This window comes from Microtus pennsylvanicus, chromosome 13 (genome assembly GCF_037038515.1).
Source record: "Microtus pennsylvanicus isolate mMicPen1 chromosome 13, mMicPen1.hap1, whole genome shotgun sequence".
Lineage (NCBI taxonomy): Eukaryota > Metazoa > Chordata > Mammalia > Rodentia > Cricetidae > Microtus > Microtus pennsylvanicus.
Window position 1 is genome coordinate 81,927,003 of NC_134591.1, and position 17,932 is coordinate 81,944,934.

A 17,932-nucleotide genomic window follows, 5' to 3' on the forward strand; every position below is an offset into this window, starting at 1 on the left:
AGTTACAGACGTTGCAGGCTCCATGTGGGTTCTGGAATCAAATCCTCTGGATGAGCAGCAAGTGATCTTAACCACTGTGCTGTCAGCCCTCGTTTCTCTTTTTCAAAGTTTATGCCAAGCGGTGAGCACAGGGGGAGTCAGCCTGGGAAGGGCCCAACAGGTGCTTACTACTGCGGAGACGGGACCCAGACGTGTCCTGAGCAGTCAGACCTTCCAGTCCTGTGACAGCAGGGAGGTCACTTCCCTGGAGGAGGCGAATGCTCCTGGCTTTTTGAGCTAAGCTTCCTGCGTGCCCACTCCTCTGTATCAGCCACTCTGGAGTTAATTGAGAAGGGAAACGCTTAGGGACCTTTTGAGGTGGCCTGTGTGACTATGACAGGTGCTGTCATTTCAGCCCACAGGCCTCTCAGTCCCAGGCAGCGGGGTCACTTAGAGGCTCTGGGCTTGAGACTCTGGCAGCTGTGGGGATTAGGATCCTCTTATTCTTGCTCACCCTAGAAGCTGGGATTTGATGCTTCTGAGCCAGCCTCCCTCCACGTGGCTGTACACAGCCTGGAGCTGGGCACCCTCAGGAATGTGAATGACTTGAGGCTGTATTCAGCTCCCCAGTGACTCATCACTCGCACCCCAGGGAGAGGCAAGGGCCTCTGGTGCTCCCTATCAATCCCTCCCAGACTGGAGATGTCCCTGGGGCGAGTCTCACTCTTCCGTGCCTGAAAGGCACCTGGGCTAGTTGGATGCTACCTGCCTATGCTGTGTCATTCTGTTCTGAGGGTCCTAACGCCCCCAGGCCAGGCCAGGCTGGAATGTCACTGCCTTGTAGGTGGCACTTGGGAGCCTGTGTAGCATCAGAAGGGTCTCACTTGGGCACCACCAGGCTTTGGAGAACTTGGAGCCCAGTGCCCGCGCTGAGGCTTTTCCGGGGGCAGAGGGAGAAGAAAAGCCAGTGGATTCTGGTTTTCAGAGTGAGGACCTGGTGCCTGGCAGAGTGGCAAGGTCCCAGAGGTGTTTCCTGGAAGCCACAGTGAAGCTTGAGAAAACCCTGAAGTGCTTTCTACAGAGGCAACGTTTGGCGACTGGCTGGCCTTGACTGCTGTGTGTTGTTGGGCCAGGAACCGGTGGGGGTGGGTAAGGATTGGTGCCCCTCGTCCTTCTGATGGCATTCTTTGTGCCTCCCGGCAGCACCACCAGCCTCGGCTTAGCAGGTACTTACAGGCTTACCCAGAGCTCAGGGGAACTGGCCCAGGTTGGCACTGCGATGTTACCATGAGCTGCTGGTCCTGTCATGAGCGCCAAGTTCCCAGTCACTGGTCACAGCCGATGGGGGCAGAATGATTTAAAATGACTTTTCCAGTTCCCCCTGCTGGATGGCCCTTCCCTGGTACTCTTGGGGATTCAGTATGCAGTGGGTTTGCCTGTTACCAGACAGCCCCTTGAAGCAGCAGGTTGGGGTACATGCTCCGCTCTGACTTGTTATCACCAGGTCAGCAGGGAAGTATCTGTGCTACAGATGCACCCCAGCCATCCTGCTCTTTGCTTTGGGGGCTCGACTCTTCCGAACATCTCTGGATAGCCCCGCTGCAGGCTCAGTGTGACTACAGCTGTGCTGTCTCTGTGTGGGAGGCATAGCCCAGTTCTGGGACATGGGCCTGTGGGAGGAGAAATTCCCGGGAACCTAGCCTGTAAGCGTGCCTGGGCACAGATAGCGCTTGTGAGCCTGGCTGTGCAGACGACCCCAGCAGGTAGTGTTAGGTCAGGAGGCCAGGGTAGGAACTGTCAGTTCGTGGCCAGAGTCACACAACAGATGTCTGTACTCTGCATTTTTTCCCCTCATGGCCACTCTTGCAGATCAGTCTCTACTTGGTGCCCTAAAGCAGACACAGGCCGGGGAGGTGTCACCCAGTTGGGAGAGTGTTTGCCTGATATGCACAAAGCCATGGCTTCCCTTCCCAGCACTGCATTAAAAACTACATATAGAGGCATAATTGTCTGTAATCCCAGCGCTCAGCAGGCAGGGTATTAGAAATTCAGGACTATCCTTGGCTACTATATGAGACCCTATCTCAAACAGTAGCAATAAAAGCAGACTAATTTCCTGATGGTGGAGATGGGAGGCCCCAGAAGGCTAGATCTGAGATGTAAGCGGTACAGCTAACCTGGGAGAACCCGTGTTTTCTGTCTCCCAGTGCACAGAGGCCTGGACTCACCGTTCCCCTCCCCCGCCCCAGCTTGCTCTCCTTGACCCTTCCCCCCTGCCCCCCCCCCCCCCCCGCCATGCCCCTGCAAGGCTGTGGTGGCCTCGTGTTTGTCCAGATAATCCAAGAGCCATCCCGAGTCAAGGTCCTTCAAGCAGTCCTGTCCTCAGTTTTCATTTTCTGAGTCGTGTCATGGGGGTGAGGACGTGAACGTCTTTAGGGACACTACCTAGCCATGTTGACGGTAAGCACTGCTGAGCCCGAGGCTCCTCAGGTCGTAGCCAAAGCTCTACTCCTAGGCTCAGCACCTCACAGGTCCTTCAAGCTGTTTGTGAACAGCTCTTTGTGGCCCACTTTTTGATGAGGCAAACAGGACTTAGGCCACAGGGTCCTGCCCTGCTCTCAGAATGTGGGTTATTTCTGTAAAAGGGGTTCGTCTTGGGTCAGAAGAGGCCTGGTTGTCGGGGCTGCAGGGCTGTGTTGAGGGTAAACCCTTCAGCCTGGGATGGACCTGCCGTGTCCAGACGCTGGCTCTTGAGGGTGGCGGAGCTGAGGGGTGGTGGTGCCGAGGGCCATGGTGGAGCCGCAGAGCTCCAGCCCAGGCTCTGTTATAAACTCGCACAATAGGAGGCTCTCTGTCTCCAGGAAACACCTTAAAGATAGGAAGGGTTGAAGCTGGAGTCATTACACCAGTCCCTTCTAGAGGCACCTGGGACAGAGATAAAGCCCTATCCCTGACTGGCAGATGTCACAGGAGTGATCTGGGACCCTTGTAAGGGGCTGGTTGCACATAGAGGGAGGCTAGAGCGTCTGTCCGTGTCTCAAAGGACTGTGGAGAGGTGGCAGGTATGTGCAATCAGGGAGACCCATGTCCACACCAGTGTACGGAGAGTTAGCAGAGGAGTCCTGTTGAGCAACAGCCGTCTCGTGCCTGGAGGCCCTTCACAGCTTGAGAGTCTTTGTGGTCAGCAGGGCTCCCTCCCGGGCTTCCGAGGAGCATGCAGCCGTGTGCAGACTGACCACTCCTCTCTCGCTGACCTGGGAGGATTGAGAACCCCTTGCCAGGGTGCTGAGTGGCTCAGAATCCTTTAACTCTTACAGCCTGTTTGCCTTGCCCGCAGTGTTGGGGGTCAGGAGTGGCGCCCAGGAACACCCAGACTGTCCAGATAGGATTTCATAGACTAGCTGACTGTGAGGACCCCTGGCATGTACCTCAGTTAAGCTGTGTGTGCCTCTGTGACCTCCCAGCGATTTAAGCTCAGGAACTAACTCATCTCTGGACCCCGAGATAGATGTTGTCACCCCAACTCCTCTAGCAGGGTCCCTGAAACCCTCATCGCGCCCTGGCTCTTCTGTCTTTAGGGCCTTGGTCAGCGCCGCCAGGCCTTTGCTTCCGAGCCGAGGGCTCACGTGACAGTGGCTTTGTGGAAGAGAAGCAGGGGCTCATGGCCTTGTTTCCTGCCTCTTGAGACAGGCAACACAGAGCAGGACACCCTCTGCCTCCAGTTGGCTCTTCACCACATCCCCCTTGTTGTCCAGAGCTACCTGGTGGCACTTACCATACAGATTCTAGAAGGGGCATCACGGAATGAGGACCACACTCCCAGCAGACAGGTCTTAGGAAGCACTGAGAAACAGAAAGGGGGCTGCTGTGTAAACAGGGAGAGGGATACCACTGCCCATCCCTCACCCTGCAGCCCTCCTCAGGAGCCCGCATTCTCTCCTTCTGGACCCCTGGGCTGGTCCTACCCTTGGGGTTGTGTACAGCAGATATGAAAAAGACAGTGGCCCTCGCTGAGGTTTCCTTTGGTAGCTCTTCCCCCCAGGGCATGCCAGCCATGGTGGATGGGCACTGCCTCTGTCTGGGGCTGTGAGGATCTGGGGTTCATGCTTCATCTGTTCAGCACAATGGGCCTGGCCTGGTGTGTGCCTAGCTGGTAATTCCACTCTCTCTCCCTAGATGTGGATGAGTGTCGTGCACACAACGGCGGCTGCCAGCATAGGTGTGTGAATACCCCTGGCTCTTACCTCTGTGAGTGCAAGCCTGGTTTCCGGCTCCACACAGATGGCAGGACCTGCCTAGGTAAGTGTCAGCTGCCTGGGGCTCTGAGCCTCTGCTGAGCCTCATTCTTCAGAAAGGCCTCAGGTCTGGGAAGGAGGGGCCAAGGGAGGCCTGAGTGGGCTGGCGTTAGACTATGCACTCAGTAGTTCCTTCCTGTGGAGCATGAGTGTCTGGGAGTCCTGAGCACACCCTGCAGGGTGGTAATGCTCCCCCAGCTCCCTGCGTCCCCAGCCTGTGTCTGCTCTGTGGCTATGCTAAGTCTTGCTGAGATTGAGACCATCTGCAGGGGTTGATCAATCAACAGGGACCCAGGCCTGGCTAAGCTGCCACCAAGACAAGGGGCAGGGGTCTCCTGGGGTTGCGTCTGCGTGGTAGGGAGGCAGGCTGAGCCTTGGCCCTGACAACAGAAAGCATTTTTTGGTCTACAGAACAGGGCTTCTTTGGAAGCCTGAGCTGCCACAGCAGTGAGGGGCAACCAGAAAGCGGGCTCCTGGCCCCCCGGCTATCTGTAGGATTTCTGCTATGAGGGAAGGATTTACTGGCCTCCTGAGAACACAGGGCCTCTGGCAGCTTAGAGCTAAAGAGACATCCAGAGCCAGGCAGAGGAAGCTGTAAGAACAGCTCGCAGTTGTCCACTTCATAGTGCGCCCTGGCTACTCGGTCCACCCCTCCCTCTGTTTCTATGGTGTTCTTGGGGGAAGGCACCCCTACTTTCTACTTTGGCGATCCAGACAGCTTAGGCCAGTTCTGAGCGGCTTGGTCTTGGCTGCTATAGGGCTGGCAATGTGCCAGCCCTGGGGGGTTGCACCCCATACACACATGTCCCAGCCTCCGTCCGCTGCTCCGCTGCAGGAGCCAGGCAGCTGCCCGAGTGAGAAGTAGAAGCAGATGCAGGAATGCTGCTATGTGTTTCAGGGTAGCTGTGATAGTGGAGCCTGCTGCTGGCCCTTCTGGGAGCCTGTGGCACCCTTGTCAGGCAGGATGCTCCTTAAAGAAGGGTGACCCCTGCTGCCGGCTCCAGGACAAGGACACTCATTCCCTCTGTGTCTTCTCACTGTCTCCATTGACAGTCGCCCTCACTGAGATGCCCTGTGGGGACAGAGGACCAGACCAGGACAGGACAGGATGCATCACTAACAGTCAGAGATCAGAGATGCCTCTTAGACCCAGAGTGACCGGGTGGTGGTACTGCCCAGAGGAAGGAGCCTTGAGCTGCTGGCTTCAGGAAGCCCGGGAGGGATAGCCCTTTGCCCTGCCCTGGTCCTGGGTCCACACCACCCATTGCTATGCTGGAGACAGACATGCTAGATTCTATGCTCGTGGGGCCTCAGAAGGAGGGACTCATGGCATATGCATTGTGGACGGTCTGCATTGTCCCTGGGGCTCCCCGCTCACCCCATAACACTGTGTGGGTGGTTTCTCAGGTCTTCTGACCTTTCCCGCCTGACACTTGGCTTGTGGGACATGGGTCGGGTATGGAGCAGTGGCCTCAGATGGCTTCTCACCCTCTCTTTCCTCCCCCCCCCTCTCGTTTTACTGTAACTTTCAACAAGGGTTTTACACTGAGGCTTCCTGAGATCACAGCCTCCTTCTGTGCTGTTTCTGGGGACAGTAGAATAATGGCCTGTATCTCTGTTAAGGGACACTTCTACAAACTCTCCACACTAGCTCCTCCAGGCGTGGTGGCTTCCCTTCTCTGATGAACTCTGCCTTAGGGACACGACACCCTGATCTCCCTCTAAGTGTCTGATGGCGTTCTGGGGACCCCCGAGCATTATCTCCATTCCCACACTATGCCTGTGACACATTTCCCGGCACCCCCTGAAGATGTGGTCCCTACTCATCCTCAGTGGTCTCTGTGTTCCACCCATCTGGCTGTGGGTGCTGGATTCTTCTTCTGTGTCTAGATCTCCTAGGGAACTTCTATGATGAGCCTGGGTTTGTCAGGCTGGGTCCACCAGATGCTGCCTTCCCTGTGGGGGCCTGAGAAGGCTTCAGAGTAATTGTAGGACTTCCTGTGAGCTCCCTTCAGGAGTTTCTGGGTGCTATACCCATACCCTATGCCATGCCTCTTCCCATTGCTGAGGGAACTGCCTTGGCTGATTGACCTGAGATGCTGGTCCAAGATGGAGGTAACTGGTTGTGGCTGGGAAGGTTGCCTGAAGGAGTCAGGGTGGTGATATTTGTCCTGGACCCTGTGGAGGACCCAACATAGGCCACATACTCACCTGCAAGGCCAGGCAGACCAGGATAGGGAATGTATAAGTTCTGGCACTGACATTTTCTCCCTCTCTTTCTCTCCTCCCCCTCCCCCCCGAGTCTCATGTAGTTGAGGCTGGCTTGAACTGTGTAGCCAGAGCTGGCCTTGAACTTCTGTTCCTCCAGCCTCCACCTCCCTAGTGCCATCATACGGTGCTCCAAATGGTCTAAGCATAGTAATAAAACACAGATTTCTGTCTCCATTTTCTTTTTTTATTTTTATTTTATTGTGTATGAGTATTTGTTTACATATATATATATACACACACACACACACGCACACATATATGCATTTGCCTGGTACCTGTCAAGGCCAGAAGAGGGGGTTGGATCCCCTGGGCCTGGAGTTATGAGATGGTCGTGTGCTGCCATGTGGATGCTGGGAACCAAATCCAGGTCCTCTGCAAGAGCAGCCGGTACTTTTAACCACTGAGCCTCCCCCTGCTCTTAAAAAATGAGTAATTCAAGGACTTTGCCATCAACCCACTATAGTAAGGACATTGTCCCCTGTCCTGGCTGTCACTCCAACAGGAACAAAAGGGCCCCACCTATGGCTTGGGGTGCACTCTCCTGGGGTGCTCGTTTATGGGGTGGGGATGGAGTGTCTGGGGGAGACAGCCAGGCCCAAGGCTATTCTAGCTTTCTGTGCTTGGGTCAGAGCCAGTTCCTCCTTTCCCCAGCCGTGGAAAGTAGGGCCTGCCTGGGGTAGTGGTTTGGCTGAGGGTCCAGGGGTGTCATTCCTACTTTTCCGTGACATTTTGCAGAGCTGCGGAATGGAATAGCCCCAGGCTGTCATAACACCACGAGGGGAGCCCTCCTCCTCCCTGTGGCTTTGGTGCTCTGAGTAGCATATCCCTGTCCAGTGGCTTTTAGTGTGACCTGGACACCGACCTTGTATATGACTGTTTCCTGGTGTCCTCTGGGTTGAAGGTCAAATGGGGTCAGTTTGAGGGGGGCCGTGGTTGTTTACTGGGTTAGTCCCGTGGTACAGGTGATCTTACTTCTCTTCATCTCATACCTGTGGGCTCAGGATAGACACCCTTGGGGAGGGTCCTGCTGCCAACACACACACCTGTGGTGGCCCCACCGCCAGAGTCACACGGGTGCTATGTGCGCATGACTGGAGGAAGGCCGCCTAGCCCTGCCCTTGGCCTGTCCCTGTCTGTGTGTATCTGGCCTCGGCAGAGCATGCTCTTCCCAGGCATCGGGACAGTAAAGGGCTTTACAAGCCCCCATCTGCTCCCAAGGCTCCTTCCTGACGAGAATCCTTAAGGAAGGCTATTAGGAAAAGGAGGCTGCTGCTGGCAGCAACCTGGTTCTGGGGCCAAAACCACAGGCAGCTCAAGTGTGCAGACTGCCAGGCTCTCCTGCAAAACTCATCCCCGTGGAGCCGCAGATGCAGCTCTGCCCATGTTTCCCAGCCCTTCCCAAACCTGGCAGGGGTTACAGTTGCACAAGGGGTCAGCTTCCCAGCCTTGAGAAGCCCGAGGAAGCCTGGCCTGAGTAGAGACAGAGGGGGGAGGTGGGACGAGAGCGGCTGCTGTGGTCCCTTCCCGTCTCACGGTCCCGTCCTGGATTCCTTACAGGGCGGGACTGCTTCCACTCGCCTTGGGGGAGCAGGCTGAGATGGAACAGGGATACCAAGGTTCAGTGACCCATGCTGGTGTCTCATCCCAATCCTGAACTGCCAGGGAAGGGGGCACAAACCCTGAGCTGGGTACAGAACCCAGCGGGGACGGTTAGGCTGTCACACTGGGCATGCAGGGAGATGGCATGCCACAGGGGACAGAGCTGGTGAATGAAGGCGTGCTGGCTTGAAATGGGGAGAGGAGTGATGGGAGGGGCCTAGTACTGCTGCCCTTGGGTCAGCTGTGGTGTCACCAAGGCCCATGCCGGTTTTGTGATGGAGAAGTCCTCCTTACAGGACACACCTGCCTTCTAAGTAACCCACCAGACTCTTGAGCAAACGCTCCCGAGGACGGAAGCTGGGCAGTTCTTGTGGCACTCCTGAGGACACAGCTGGGAGCTAAGGCTTGGCAGTAGAAAACTGCCCAGTATTGTGGGTGTGGTGTGAGCAAGATGTGAGCTGGGGGCCTAGAGGTTGCCTTATGTACATATGTATGTATGTATATGAATCCCCTCTGTGCTGCTGTCTGCCCCTGCCTTGTCAAAGAGCTTCCTAGGACAGACCTCTCTGGCCACTGACCATACACGGTGGGAGCTCTCAGCACCCAGAAGCCACACCAGTTTAAGGACAATGACAGTCACCTTGTGACACCACCACCAGGCTGGTCCGAGGGCTGCATTAAAGCAGCAGCCCGTGGGCTCGAGTTGGCTGATTGGTTCTTGGATGGTCTGTAGTGGTGAGATTATGGGCTGGAGGCTGGAGTCTAGAGCCACCCCAGGACTGTGCCCGTCTCGTCCCTCCACCCCACGTGCTGCCCACTGCGTGGCACTCATGCTCCTGATGCGAGGCTCCGAGGCCGTGGCTCAAGACCCGAGTTTGTTCTGTAGTGCAGGTGCTGGCTCCTAAAACTGGGCTGGCGCCCTTTGTTGGGGTGTCATACATCCAAGAATGTTATACATGTTCACACAAAGTCTTGTAGGAAATGTATTTTTTTTTTTAATGAGGTCCAGGTTCTTCCTCCGCAAAACCCATTCCTTCCTCCAAGCATGGCACCTCACTATCCCACCCTGGGCAGTGCGACTCCTGCTGGTTGTGAGTGGAGTTGGAGTTACAGCCCAGCTCTGTCGGAATTCAACAGGGTTTTATTTTTCACGTAGTCGCAGGTCCAGGAGCAAGGTGCCGGCCTTTCTGGTCCCTGATGAGACCAGAGCCCCGTCTGTGTGGCCACTTCTGACCTTAATTAAGGCATAAAGAACGAACATTGTCATATCGGAGGGTTTCGACCTGCGTGTTGTGGGAGGGGTGCAGGGACACACACAGACGTTAAGGCTCTGATATAGAGCGTCACCCAGCTACAGTCACTGTGTCTGATCTGGAAGTGGGCAGGGACCTAAGGGAGACCTTGGGAATTGTAGGATGGTCCTGCAGGATTGTACGCAGATCACAGAGCCCTGCTGAGTGTGGGGTGAAGGGGAAAATGGTACCCCATAGGTACAAATGTCTGTTGTAGAGACAGACCTATCCAGCCCTGCTGCCGAGGCTGGCCTGGTGTTCCCACTCCTTCAGTTCTATGATTTCAAGTGTGTCACCCCCTCCCTCCCCTGCTGAGGCTCTTCCTGATGAGTATGTACTGCCTGCAGGGAGGCCGGTCCCTGACCTCTGCTCCAAAGGTCACTCAGCTTTGCTTATGTCTGACCTTGGGTCTGATTTCTAGAACCATAACCAGATGTGAGCCTCTGGCCTTGGCGCTGGGCAGAGGTCCCCAGAGTGAATGTCCTACAGCTGGACCTCAGTAACTCGAGGGGCCTGGAGAAGTCCACCAGCCCCGCGTCCCAGACACACAGACCCTGACCATTCCCAGAGCTGTGCAGCCCCAGCACCGAGAAAAGAAAATCTGTCTGGTTTAACTTTCTGGGAACCCACAGAGTGTGCTGGGTGATGCTGGCCTGGTTCCCTGCTGTGCACAGCTTGGGAGCATCTGTGAAGTCACAGTTCTGTGGAGCAAAGGGCAGGGATGGTTCTGAGGGTGTGAAGAGGTCCTGGAATTCCAGGTCTGAAATGCCAGCCCACAGTGGGTTCATCCATGGGGCCATCTCAGCTGCTTTGCCGGTGACCAGATTGGAGGCGAAACACCTCTTTCTCCTGGTTGATGGTGCTTCCTACGGGGATACTGAGACGTGGTGCCCCTCTGTGCCTGCCGGCCCTGCCAGAACAAGCTTCTGGTTCCGATTACGTGTCCCGAGGAGCGATGCAGTTGGTGTGGTGAGAACGGGGTAAACAGAGCCCCTAGGAATGCGGGGCCAGCTGAGGCCATGTGCACGGGCGCCCGGGTGCCTCTGGAGGCAGGGCTGGTGGCTGGACAGCTGACTCAGGTGAGGCCAGCCAGGCCTGGGGTCAGAGCAGAGTTGGGGAAGGCCTCCGGTTGGCAGGCTCACCTCCGTTCTGTAGGAAATTTCTATAGCTTCTCCCTTGATGCATATGTCTGGGGGCCCTGGGTGGCCAGGAGATTGGTCACTGCCTCTGTATGGCTGGCTTTGCCCCAGAGAAGGGGCATCCACATGTTCTTCTGACTGTACTTCACGTGAGGAGAGACCGGTTTAATGAGCAAGCTTGGCTTTGAAGAAAGCCCAGCCTTCTCAGAGCCCCGAGGCAGCTCACGAGGCCCATGCCACTGCCAGCACCCGGGGCTTGCGGTACCATCCTCAGTGGTGCCAAGCCCCCATTCCTTGGCAGTAATGAACCATTTCTCCAAACCGGGCCGTGAACAGTACTGCTTAACGTTGATGGTGTCCCCACATCCCAGGCAGCATCTTGGGGTACAGCCCAGCCCCCAAAGTGCTTTAGTAATGAGTCTTAAGGTTTGCTGACACAGCTCCGAGCACAGGCTTGCAAGCAGACAGTCTTACCTCCCCGGCCAGGGGCAGCATTCTTGCGGCTTCCCTCCAGAGCTCAGGGCTAACTTCCTTTAACCACAATGCCATTGCCAGGGACTCAGTTGTAACCAAACCCATGCCAGGAGCTGGCTGCTATTGCTGTTGAAAGCTCAGTGTCCGTCCCACATGCCTTGCCATCTCCACAGGCCAGCTGAGGGTACGACGGAGCTCATCCACAGAGTGCACAGCACCCACCAGACCAGCCATTATCCCTTTTCCATGCCCTGCCGCAGTCCAACCAGAGAGGACAGGGTGCTGCCCTCTGGGACACAGTCTCCCTGAGGACCTATGGCTGCTGGGAAGAGTGGACACTCTGATAGGGTGTGAGGTGTGGTCTGGCCTGGGGTAGAAGGAATTTGCTCAGATTTCCTTCAGGTACTGGTGGCCAGGCCTGTGGTCTAAGGCGGCCATTCATAGAGGCTCCATACCTGACCTTCTGCCTTGGCCTGAGGTCCACGGTGGTGCGGTGGATCTTGCTGTGACTCCTAGCTTGTTGCCAGGCAATGAGCCAGCTGCTTCTCAACAGCCTCCTAGTGTTGCTTCTCTTGTGTTGGCGCGGGGGGAGGGGGCAGTGTGGAGCAGGGATGCGAGGCTTCTGTCAAGGCGGAGGGATCTACCTTGTATCCACCTCCTGGGTGGGCTGGGCTTGAAGGATTCGGAGAGATGTCCCTTGTTCTGTGGACCCTGTAGGTGACTGAGAAGAAAGTAGAGTCAGGCTGGAAACTGAGAACAAGGGAGAGAGGGTAGTGAGCGCTCCTGTGGGAAGCCATCCTAATCAGATCACTCACTCGAGAAGAAGGATCTGCCTTCTTGGCCTGATCGAAGCTCTTTGTGTCCCCAGCCATCAGCTCTTGCACTCTGGGAAACGGTGGCTGCCAGCATCAGTGTGTCCAGCTCACGGTGACACAGCACCGCTGCCAGTGCCGGCCCCAGTACCAGCTGCAGGAGGATGGCCGGCGCTGTGTCCGTAAGTATGGCGGAGTTGGTAGGAGGGAGGGAGGGAGGCAGGCCCGGGCTGCTGTGGGCCTGAGGCACAGGGATGTGAGCACTATTGGGTGGTATGTCCTCGGGGCAGGAGGTTCAGGGTGGAGACAGTACCCCTCTTCCTAGATGCCCATCTGGGGTCTGGGCAGAGGAGGCAGCCAGGTCAGTGTGTAGGACTTTGGGCTGCATGCATAGGAGAAAGAGACTTTGCTAAAGGAGTATGTGGGGCAGGGTCAGAGCCCCTCCCCCAGACGTGGAAATGGGACAGAGCAGGTGCATGGACTCCCCAGAAGAGTGGGAAGTGAGTGTAGATGTGAGGCCAACCATGCGGGTGGAAAGGCGTGGGATTTCAGGGCTGGGGGGGGGGGACACAGGGCTGAACAGGTTACAGAGCTAGGGGTGTTTATGGAGCTTGGAGGTCATAGAGCTGAGGGGTCACAGGGCTGGAGAAAGGTCATGGGATAGAGGGGCTCACAGGGTGGGGGTCGTGGGGCTGAGGGCACCACAGGGTTGAAGAAGAGCACAAGGCCCTGGAGGATGTTAGGGTTGGATGATCACGTGGTGTCCTTGGATCAGAGGACTGGGGAGAAGGGTTTGGGGCTCCTAACCCTGGTGTCAGTTCCAACACCTTATCCCAAAGCAAGAACTCTGGGAGGAGCAGACAAGGCTCACGGCCAGAGCTGACCTGGACTGGCCACCTCCTTGCTGGAAGGTTCTCTTCTAGCCAGGCCTTGCTTTCTGCCATTGGACACATTCTTTGAGAACCATGACACTTGCAAGTCGTGGGTACTGGTCGGGTATTGACCCTAATAGAGCCTTAGGATTCTGGCCTTGACTCTGAGGTCTTCTTGGGGGAACCCAGAGCTACCCACAACTGGGGGGCCATGGCAGAGGCTGGAGCAGAGAGGGATTCCTACGCTCAGGAGGAATCCTGCATCTGTCAGAGTTTGCCCCCCATCTCTTCTCTTTGCCTGCATCCCTCTGGCTCTGCTATGCAGGGAGAAACCCGTGTGAGGATGGCAATGGTGGCTGTATGCACGTATGTCAGGCACTCCGGGGCCTTGCCCACTGTGGCTGTCACACAGGTTACCAGCTTGCTGCAGACCGCAAGGCCTGTGAAGGTAGGATGCTTTTCCAATCCCCAACATCCCTGAGACGCCCTGCTGGATGGGTCTTTGGGTGACCTAGGGTGATAATCGTCTCTCCCTGATTGGGGTGGGGGGAACGGGATGACCCAAAGAGCTGTCTACAACCCAGCCATGTTTCTGCAGATAGGAGGAAACTAGAGTTTCTGTCTTCAACATACTTCCTGTAGGGATCAACTAGCACCCGATCCTTAGGACCCAGGAGAGCAAGCAAGGGGAAGGAAAGGGATCCCTGATAAACCCCGGAAGTGTTCCAGTGAATCAGTGCTGGGCTTTCTCGGGGCAAGTGGTGGTAAATGCATTGACGGTAGCGCTACAGTTGAGCACTAGTTTCCTGAGCCCCTCCCTTCATCCTGCTGGGCGCTGTCATACAGCGAGGCCTAGCAGCGTGTTGTCCTGACGTCTCTGTAGATAGGTAGGTCTGGGATGGGCAGCCTCTGCCCAGCGACTTCAGGGTGAGTGTGGTGCTCCTAGGGCCATCAAGGAGGCAGTGGTTAGCCTTCTGAGAAATCATGTCTGATGGCCAGGTACCCACAGGACAGGGGAAGTTGATAACTACAAACCGATATGCACTACGAAGTCATTACTGGTGCAACAGAAAAGACCCCCTCTGGGCTCAACATGAGACCCAATCTGTCTCCTTCCCCAGGGATCTGTCAGGGTGTGTGTGGCAGGTATGGGCCAGCATGACCTCCACTAAGCCATCTAAGCCAGGAAGCTGTTAATGAACCCAGGGATATGGGGCCACCACCACTTTCCCCGCTGTTGGGAGCCTCTCCCTGCCCTTTCTCTGTCTCTCCCTTTCAGACGTGGATGAATGTGCCACGGGGCTGGCGCAGTGTGCTCACGGCTGCCTCAACACCCAGGGATCCTTTAAGTGTGTGTGCCACGCAGGCTACGAGCTAGGTGCCGACGGCCGGCAGTGCTACCGTGAGTTGGCAGCGAGCGGTGGACTGGGGGTGCTCAGGATACTAAAGTCAGTTTCTGTGGGCAGCTCTGGGTGTGGGTCCCCAGGGGCTGCCTAGGGAGTGCTGGACCTTGTCCCACATCCCAGCTGTCTGATGTCACCACAGGGATCGAGATGGAGATTGTGAACAGCTGCGAGGCTGGCAATGGTGGCTGCTCACATGGCTGTAGTCACACTAGCACAGGACCCCTGTGCACCTGCCCTCACGGCTACGAGTTAGATGAAGACCAGAAGACCTGCATTGGTGCGAGCCAGTTCCTCCCAGGGTGCCCAGCCCCTCCAGCCCCAGGACTCTCTGCTACACCCAGTCCTGGGCTAGTTTGGGGCCATGACTTGGAATTTTCTTCTCTCTCTGCTGCTCTGACTGCCTGGGCTCAGCAGGAACCGCAGGAGATCTGATGAGAGTCAGCAGCTCAGCTCAAAGGCTTCTGAGTGCTCGCATTGGCCCGCTGGGCTCTGCCTGCCTGCACCCTTAAGGCCATTGACTGTGCATGTGCCTGCCGTGTGTGTGTGTGTGTGTGTGTGTGTGTGTGTGTGTGTGTGTGTGTGTGTGTGTGTGAGAGAGAGAGAGATCATGTCCACGTAACTTTGTGTGTGTGGTTGTAGGTGTACATATCTGCATATTGTATATAGTTATGAGTTTGGGCAGGAATGAGTAACTGCAGATGTGTGTGATTCCTTCCAGGTGTGTGTGGCTCTATGTATGCATGATTACATGCAGTATGCAAGTGCAATGTGGACAGGTTCACACGTGGTCACATAAGGTGGTGGTGTATCAGCATGTTTGCGGGATGTGCATGGGTTGTTGCCGTGGGATCGTGTGTGTGTGTGTATCCACGGTGCCAGCAGGCTCCTGTGTGTACCCCGCAGATATCGACGACTGTGCCAACTCCCCATGCTGCCAGCAGGTGTGTGCCAACACCCCTGGTGGGTACGAGTGCAGCTGCTACGCTGGCTACCGGCTCAGTCTTGACGGCTGTGCGTGTGAGGGTGAGCACACGCGGCCCGGGAGCAGCTGGGTGATTGGGGGAGAAATACCGGGGTCGGCCTTGGCCCTCCTGAGGTTGACGTGCTGTCGGCCAGCTTCCCGCTCTGCTTGCGGACATTGATTACGTGCCTGATGTGAACTCACGCACACCCGTACCGCCCACGCTGACCACATGTAAACTTCCATATGATTTCTTGCATGCCACACATAAGTCATCCATGTCGCTAGCCAGTCTCACACACAGACAGAAGCGTGCACTTGTATGCAACCAGGTGCATGTTAATCAGGCACACACACCATTGTGCCCCCTCCCCACTGCCCTCTGGCCAGTAGTCTCTGGCTTCCCTCACAGGGTTGGGGACATGCCTGTTCTTTAAGTGACTCTCCTGACAGATGCCCAGTGTCCCTTCACTCTTGAGTGGAAAGACCATGGCTGGGGCGGGGGTGGTAGTGCTACTGGCTGCTCAGGGGGATGAGCGCTTTACCCTGTCCGTGAGGTACAGCGGAGACAGGCATGGGTCTCTGGGCTTCCGACCCTGGGACCACCACCCCAGCAGCGCTGTCTGTCTGCAGATGTTGACGAGTGTGCCTTTGGCCATAGCGGCTGTGAGCATCACTGTGCTAATCTGGCTGGCTCCTTCCAGTGCTTCTGTGAGGCTGGTTACCGACTGGACGAAGACCGCAGAGGCTGCACCTGTGAGCTTCCCCCAGGCACAGCTGCCTTTTGGGTTTCTGATCCCAGTAGCCCACATGTCTGGTGTGCCAGCTGGCTTGCCATCACCTCTGCGAGCAGGAGAGGTCCCATCTCCTGCGGTAGGGGTGGGGTTAGCAGGCAGAGGGAAGCAGGTTGGTCGGATGAGGGCACAGTGTTGCAGGGAGTCTTAGGTGTCCAGTTGAGGGAAGAGCTGAGCCCTAAGGCAGTGTTGTTGAGTGTGTGGGCAGGAAAGGCTGAGAGGCCTGTGTGTCCTTCCCCAGCCCTAGAAGAGTCCGTGGTAGACCTGGATGGCCAGCTGCCCTTTGTGCGGCCCCTGCCCCACATCGCGGTGCTGAGAGACGAGCTGCCACAACTCTTCCAGGACGACTATGGGGCCGAGGAGGAGGCAGCGGAGTTGCGGGGAGAACACACGCTCACTGAGAAATTTGGTGAGGCATGGGCCTGCCCTCGTGGTTTCCCTCCTTAGGGGATGGCAGCTTGTAGTCCTGGGCTGCGCTGCCCTATGGGAGGGTCTGCCCCTTACAACCCGTACAGCTCATTCAGGGCTAAATTGGCCCGCAGCTCCTAGGGTGGGGTTCCCGTATCTCCCCTTAGAGCTTGGGGATGAGGAAGCCCCTTGTCCTCTCTTCTTTGGCCCAAGGGCCCGAGGCAAGGGGATCTAGCTCTGACGTCCTTCTCCCCATCTTCCCGCAGTCTGCCTGGACCACTCCTTTGGCCATGACTGCAGCCTGACCTGCGATGACTGCAAAAATGGAGGGACCTGCTTTCCAGGCCTGGGTGGCTGTGACTGCCCAGAGGGCTGGACAGGGATCGTCTGCAATGAGAGTGAGACACTGGGAAGGGGGGGTCTAGGCAGAATTGGGGGCCCCAAGAGTTGTGAGCATCCTTTCTGTGTGGTTCCTCCTGCCTAGCTCTGGGGAGAAGCATCTGAGTATGTCCACCCACCCATCTGTCCATCCATCTACCAACCCACCCATCTACCCATCCACTCCACACCCATCTATCCACCCACTCTTCTACTCACCTACCCATCCACCCATCTATCCATGCATCTATCCCTCCCTCCCTCCCTCCCTCCTTCCCTCCCTCCCTCCCATCCATTTATCATCTTATCTCCCTTTGATGAGAGTCTACTGACTGCCTTCCCCCCCTCCCCGCCCCCTGTCCTAGACATGGTATTAGGATGTGGGGCACTCTGGGAACCAGCAGACAGGGTGTGCAATGCTCCCAGCCAGTCTCTAGGGATCCCAATGACAAGCCAACAAATATCTTAAGAGTATTGTTTGTGTCTGTGAAGGAGAGCTAGTGGGCAGGCTTCTCTGATACAGGTAGCGGGGACTGTGAAACCATCTGATAAGAGCAGAGCCTTGCTCAGGGCTACACAACAGTTTAGCCGCTGAAGCACCCTGGAAATGGATCTGTCTACAGCCTTCCTTATCTCTCCCAAAGCCTCCTGACCAGGAGGGAATTAGACTCATCTCAGACTGTGAGGATCATCTGAATTGCCATCTGATTGAAAGGGCTAACGTGTGCGTGTGTTGATTAGTGATGTCTGCCATGAGTGTGGTCGGGGTCATGAGGCACAAATTGTCATTTGCTGTCCCAGGCATTTGTTTAAAACTGGTGCCTTTAACGCCAAAAGGACCTCAAGAGTTCCGCCTGCTGGTTGGTAATCCTGGTGCTCCCTGTCATCCCCCTGCAGCTTGTCCTCCAGACACCTTTGGGAAGAACTGTAGCTCTCTCTGCACCTGTCAGAATGGTGGGACCTGCGACCCTGTGTCAGGAGCCTGCCGCTGTCCCCCGGGTGTCAGTGGAGCCCACTGTGAGGATGGTGCGTGTAGCCCTTCCCTCGGGAACTCTAGAGGAAGGGGAAGCCATGCTGTTTCTTATCCTTCTTACTTCCTGGGACTTACACACAGAAGGTTGAGACTCAATTCCATGGGTGGAAACTTGCTTGGAATGGATTCCCTGGGGAAGTGGTGAGCCCTTGGGACCTGGGAGCATTCAAGCAGAGCTGGAGATGATGGCCAGCTGGGATTTGTAGAAGGCGTCTGTCT

General features: G+C 56.4%; 1 protein-coding gene across 3 annotated transcripts in view; it reads left to right on the forward strand.

Moving 5' to 3' along the window:
• Megf6 (multiple EGF like domains 6) overlaps positions 1–17,932 on the forward strand; it is a 95,865-nt gene that overhangs the window by 62,405 nt on the left and 15,528 nt on the right. For 2 of the 3 annotated variants that reach the window (XM_075944984.1, XM_075944986.1), the window contains exons 5-14: positions 4,156–4,278; positions 11,918–12,043; positions 13,059–13,181; positions 14,013–14,135; positions 14,279–14,416; positions 15,043–15,162; positions 15,734–15,856; positions 16,136–16,303; positions 16,569–16,700; positions 17,578–17,706. In XM_075944984.1, coding sequence (XP_075801099.1) covers positions 4,156–4,278; positions 11,918–12,043; positions 13,059–13,181; positions 14,013–14,135; positions 14,279–14,416; positions 15,043–15,162; positions 15,734–15,856; positions 16,136–16,303; positions 16,569–16,700; positions 17,578–17,706 — 1,305 coding nt within the window. The remainder of the gene's footprint in view (positions 1–4,155; positions 4,279–11,917; positions 12,044–13,058; positions 13,182–14,012; positions 14,136–14,278; positions 14,417–15,042; positions 15,163–15,733; positions 15,857–16,135; positions 16,304–16,568; positions 16,701–17,577; positions 17,707–17,932) is intronic. The other variant, XM_075944985.1, reaches the window with a different exon arrangement.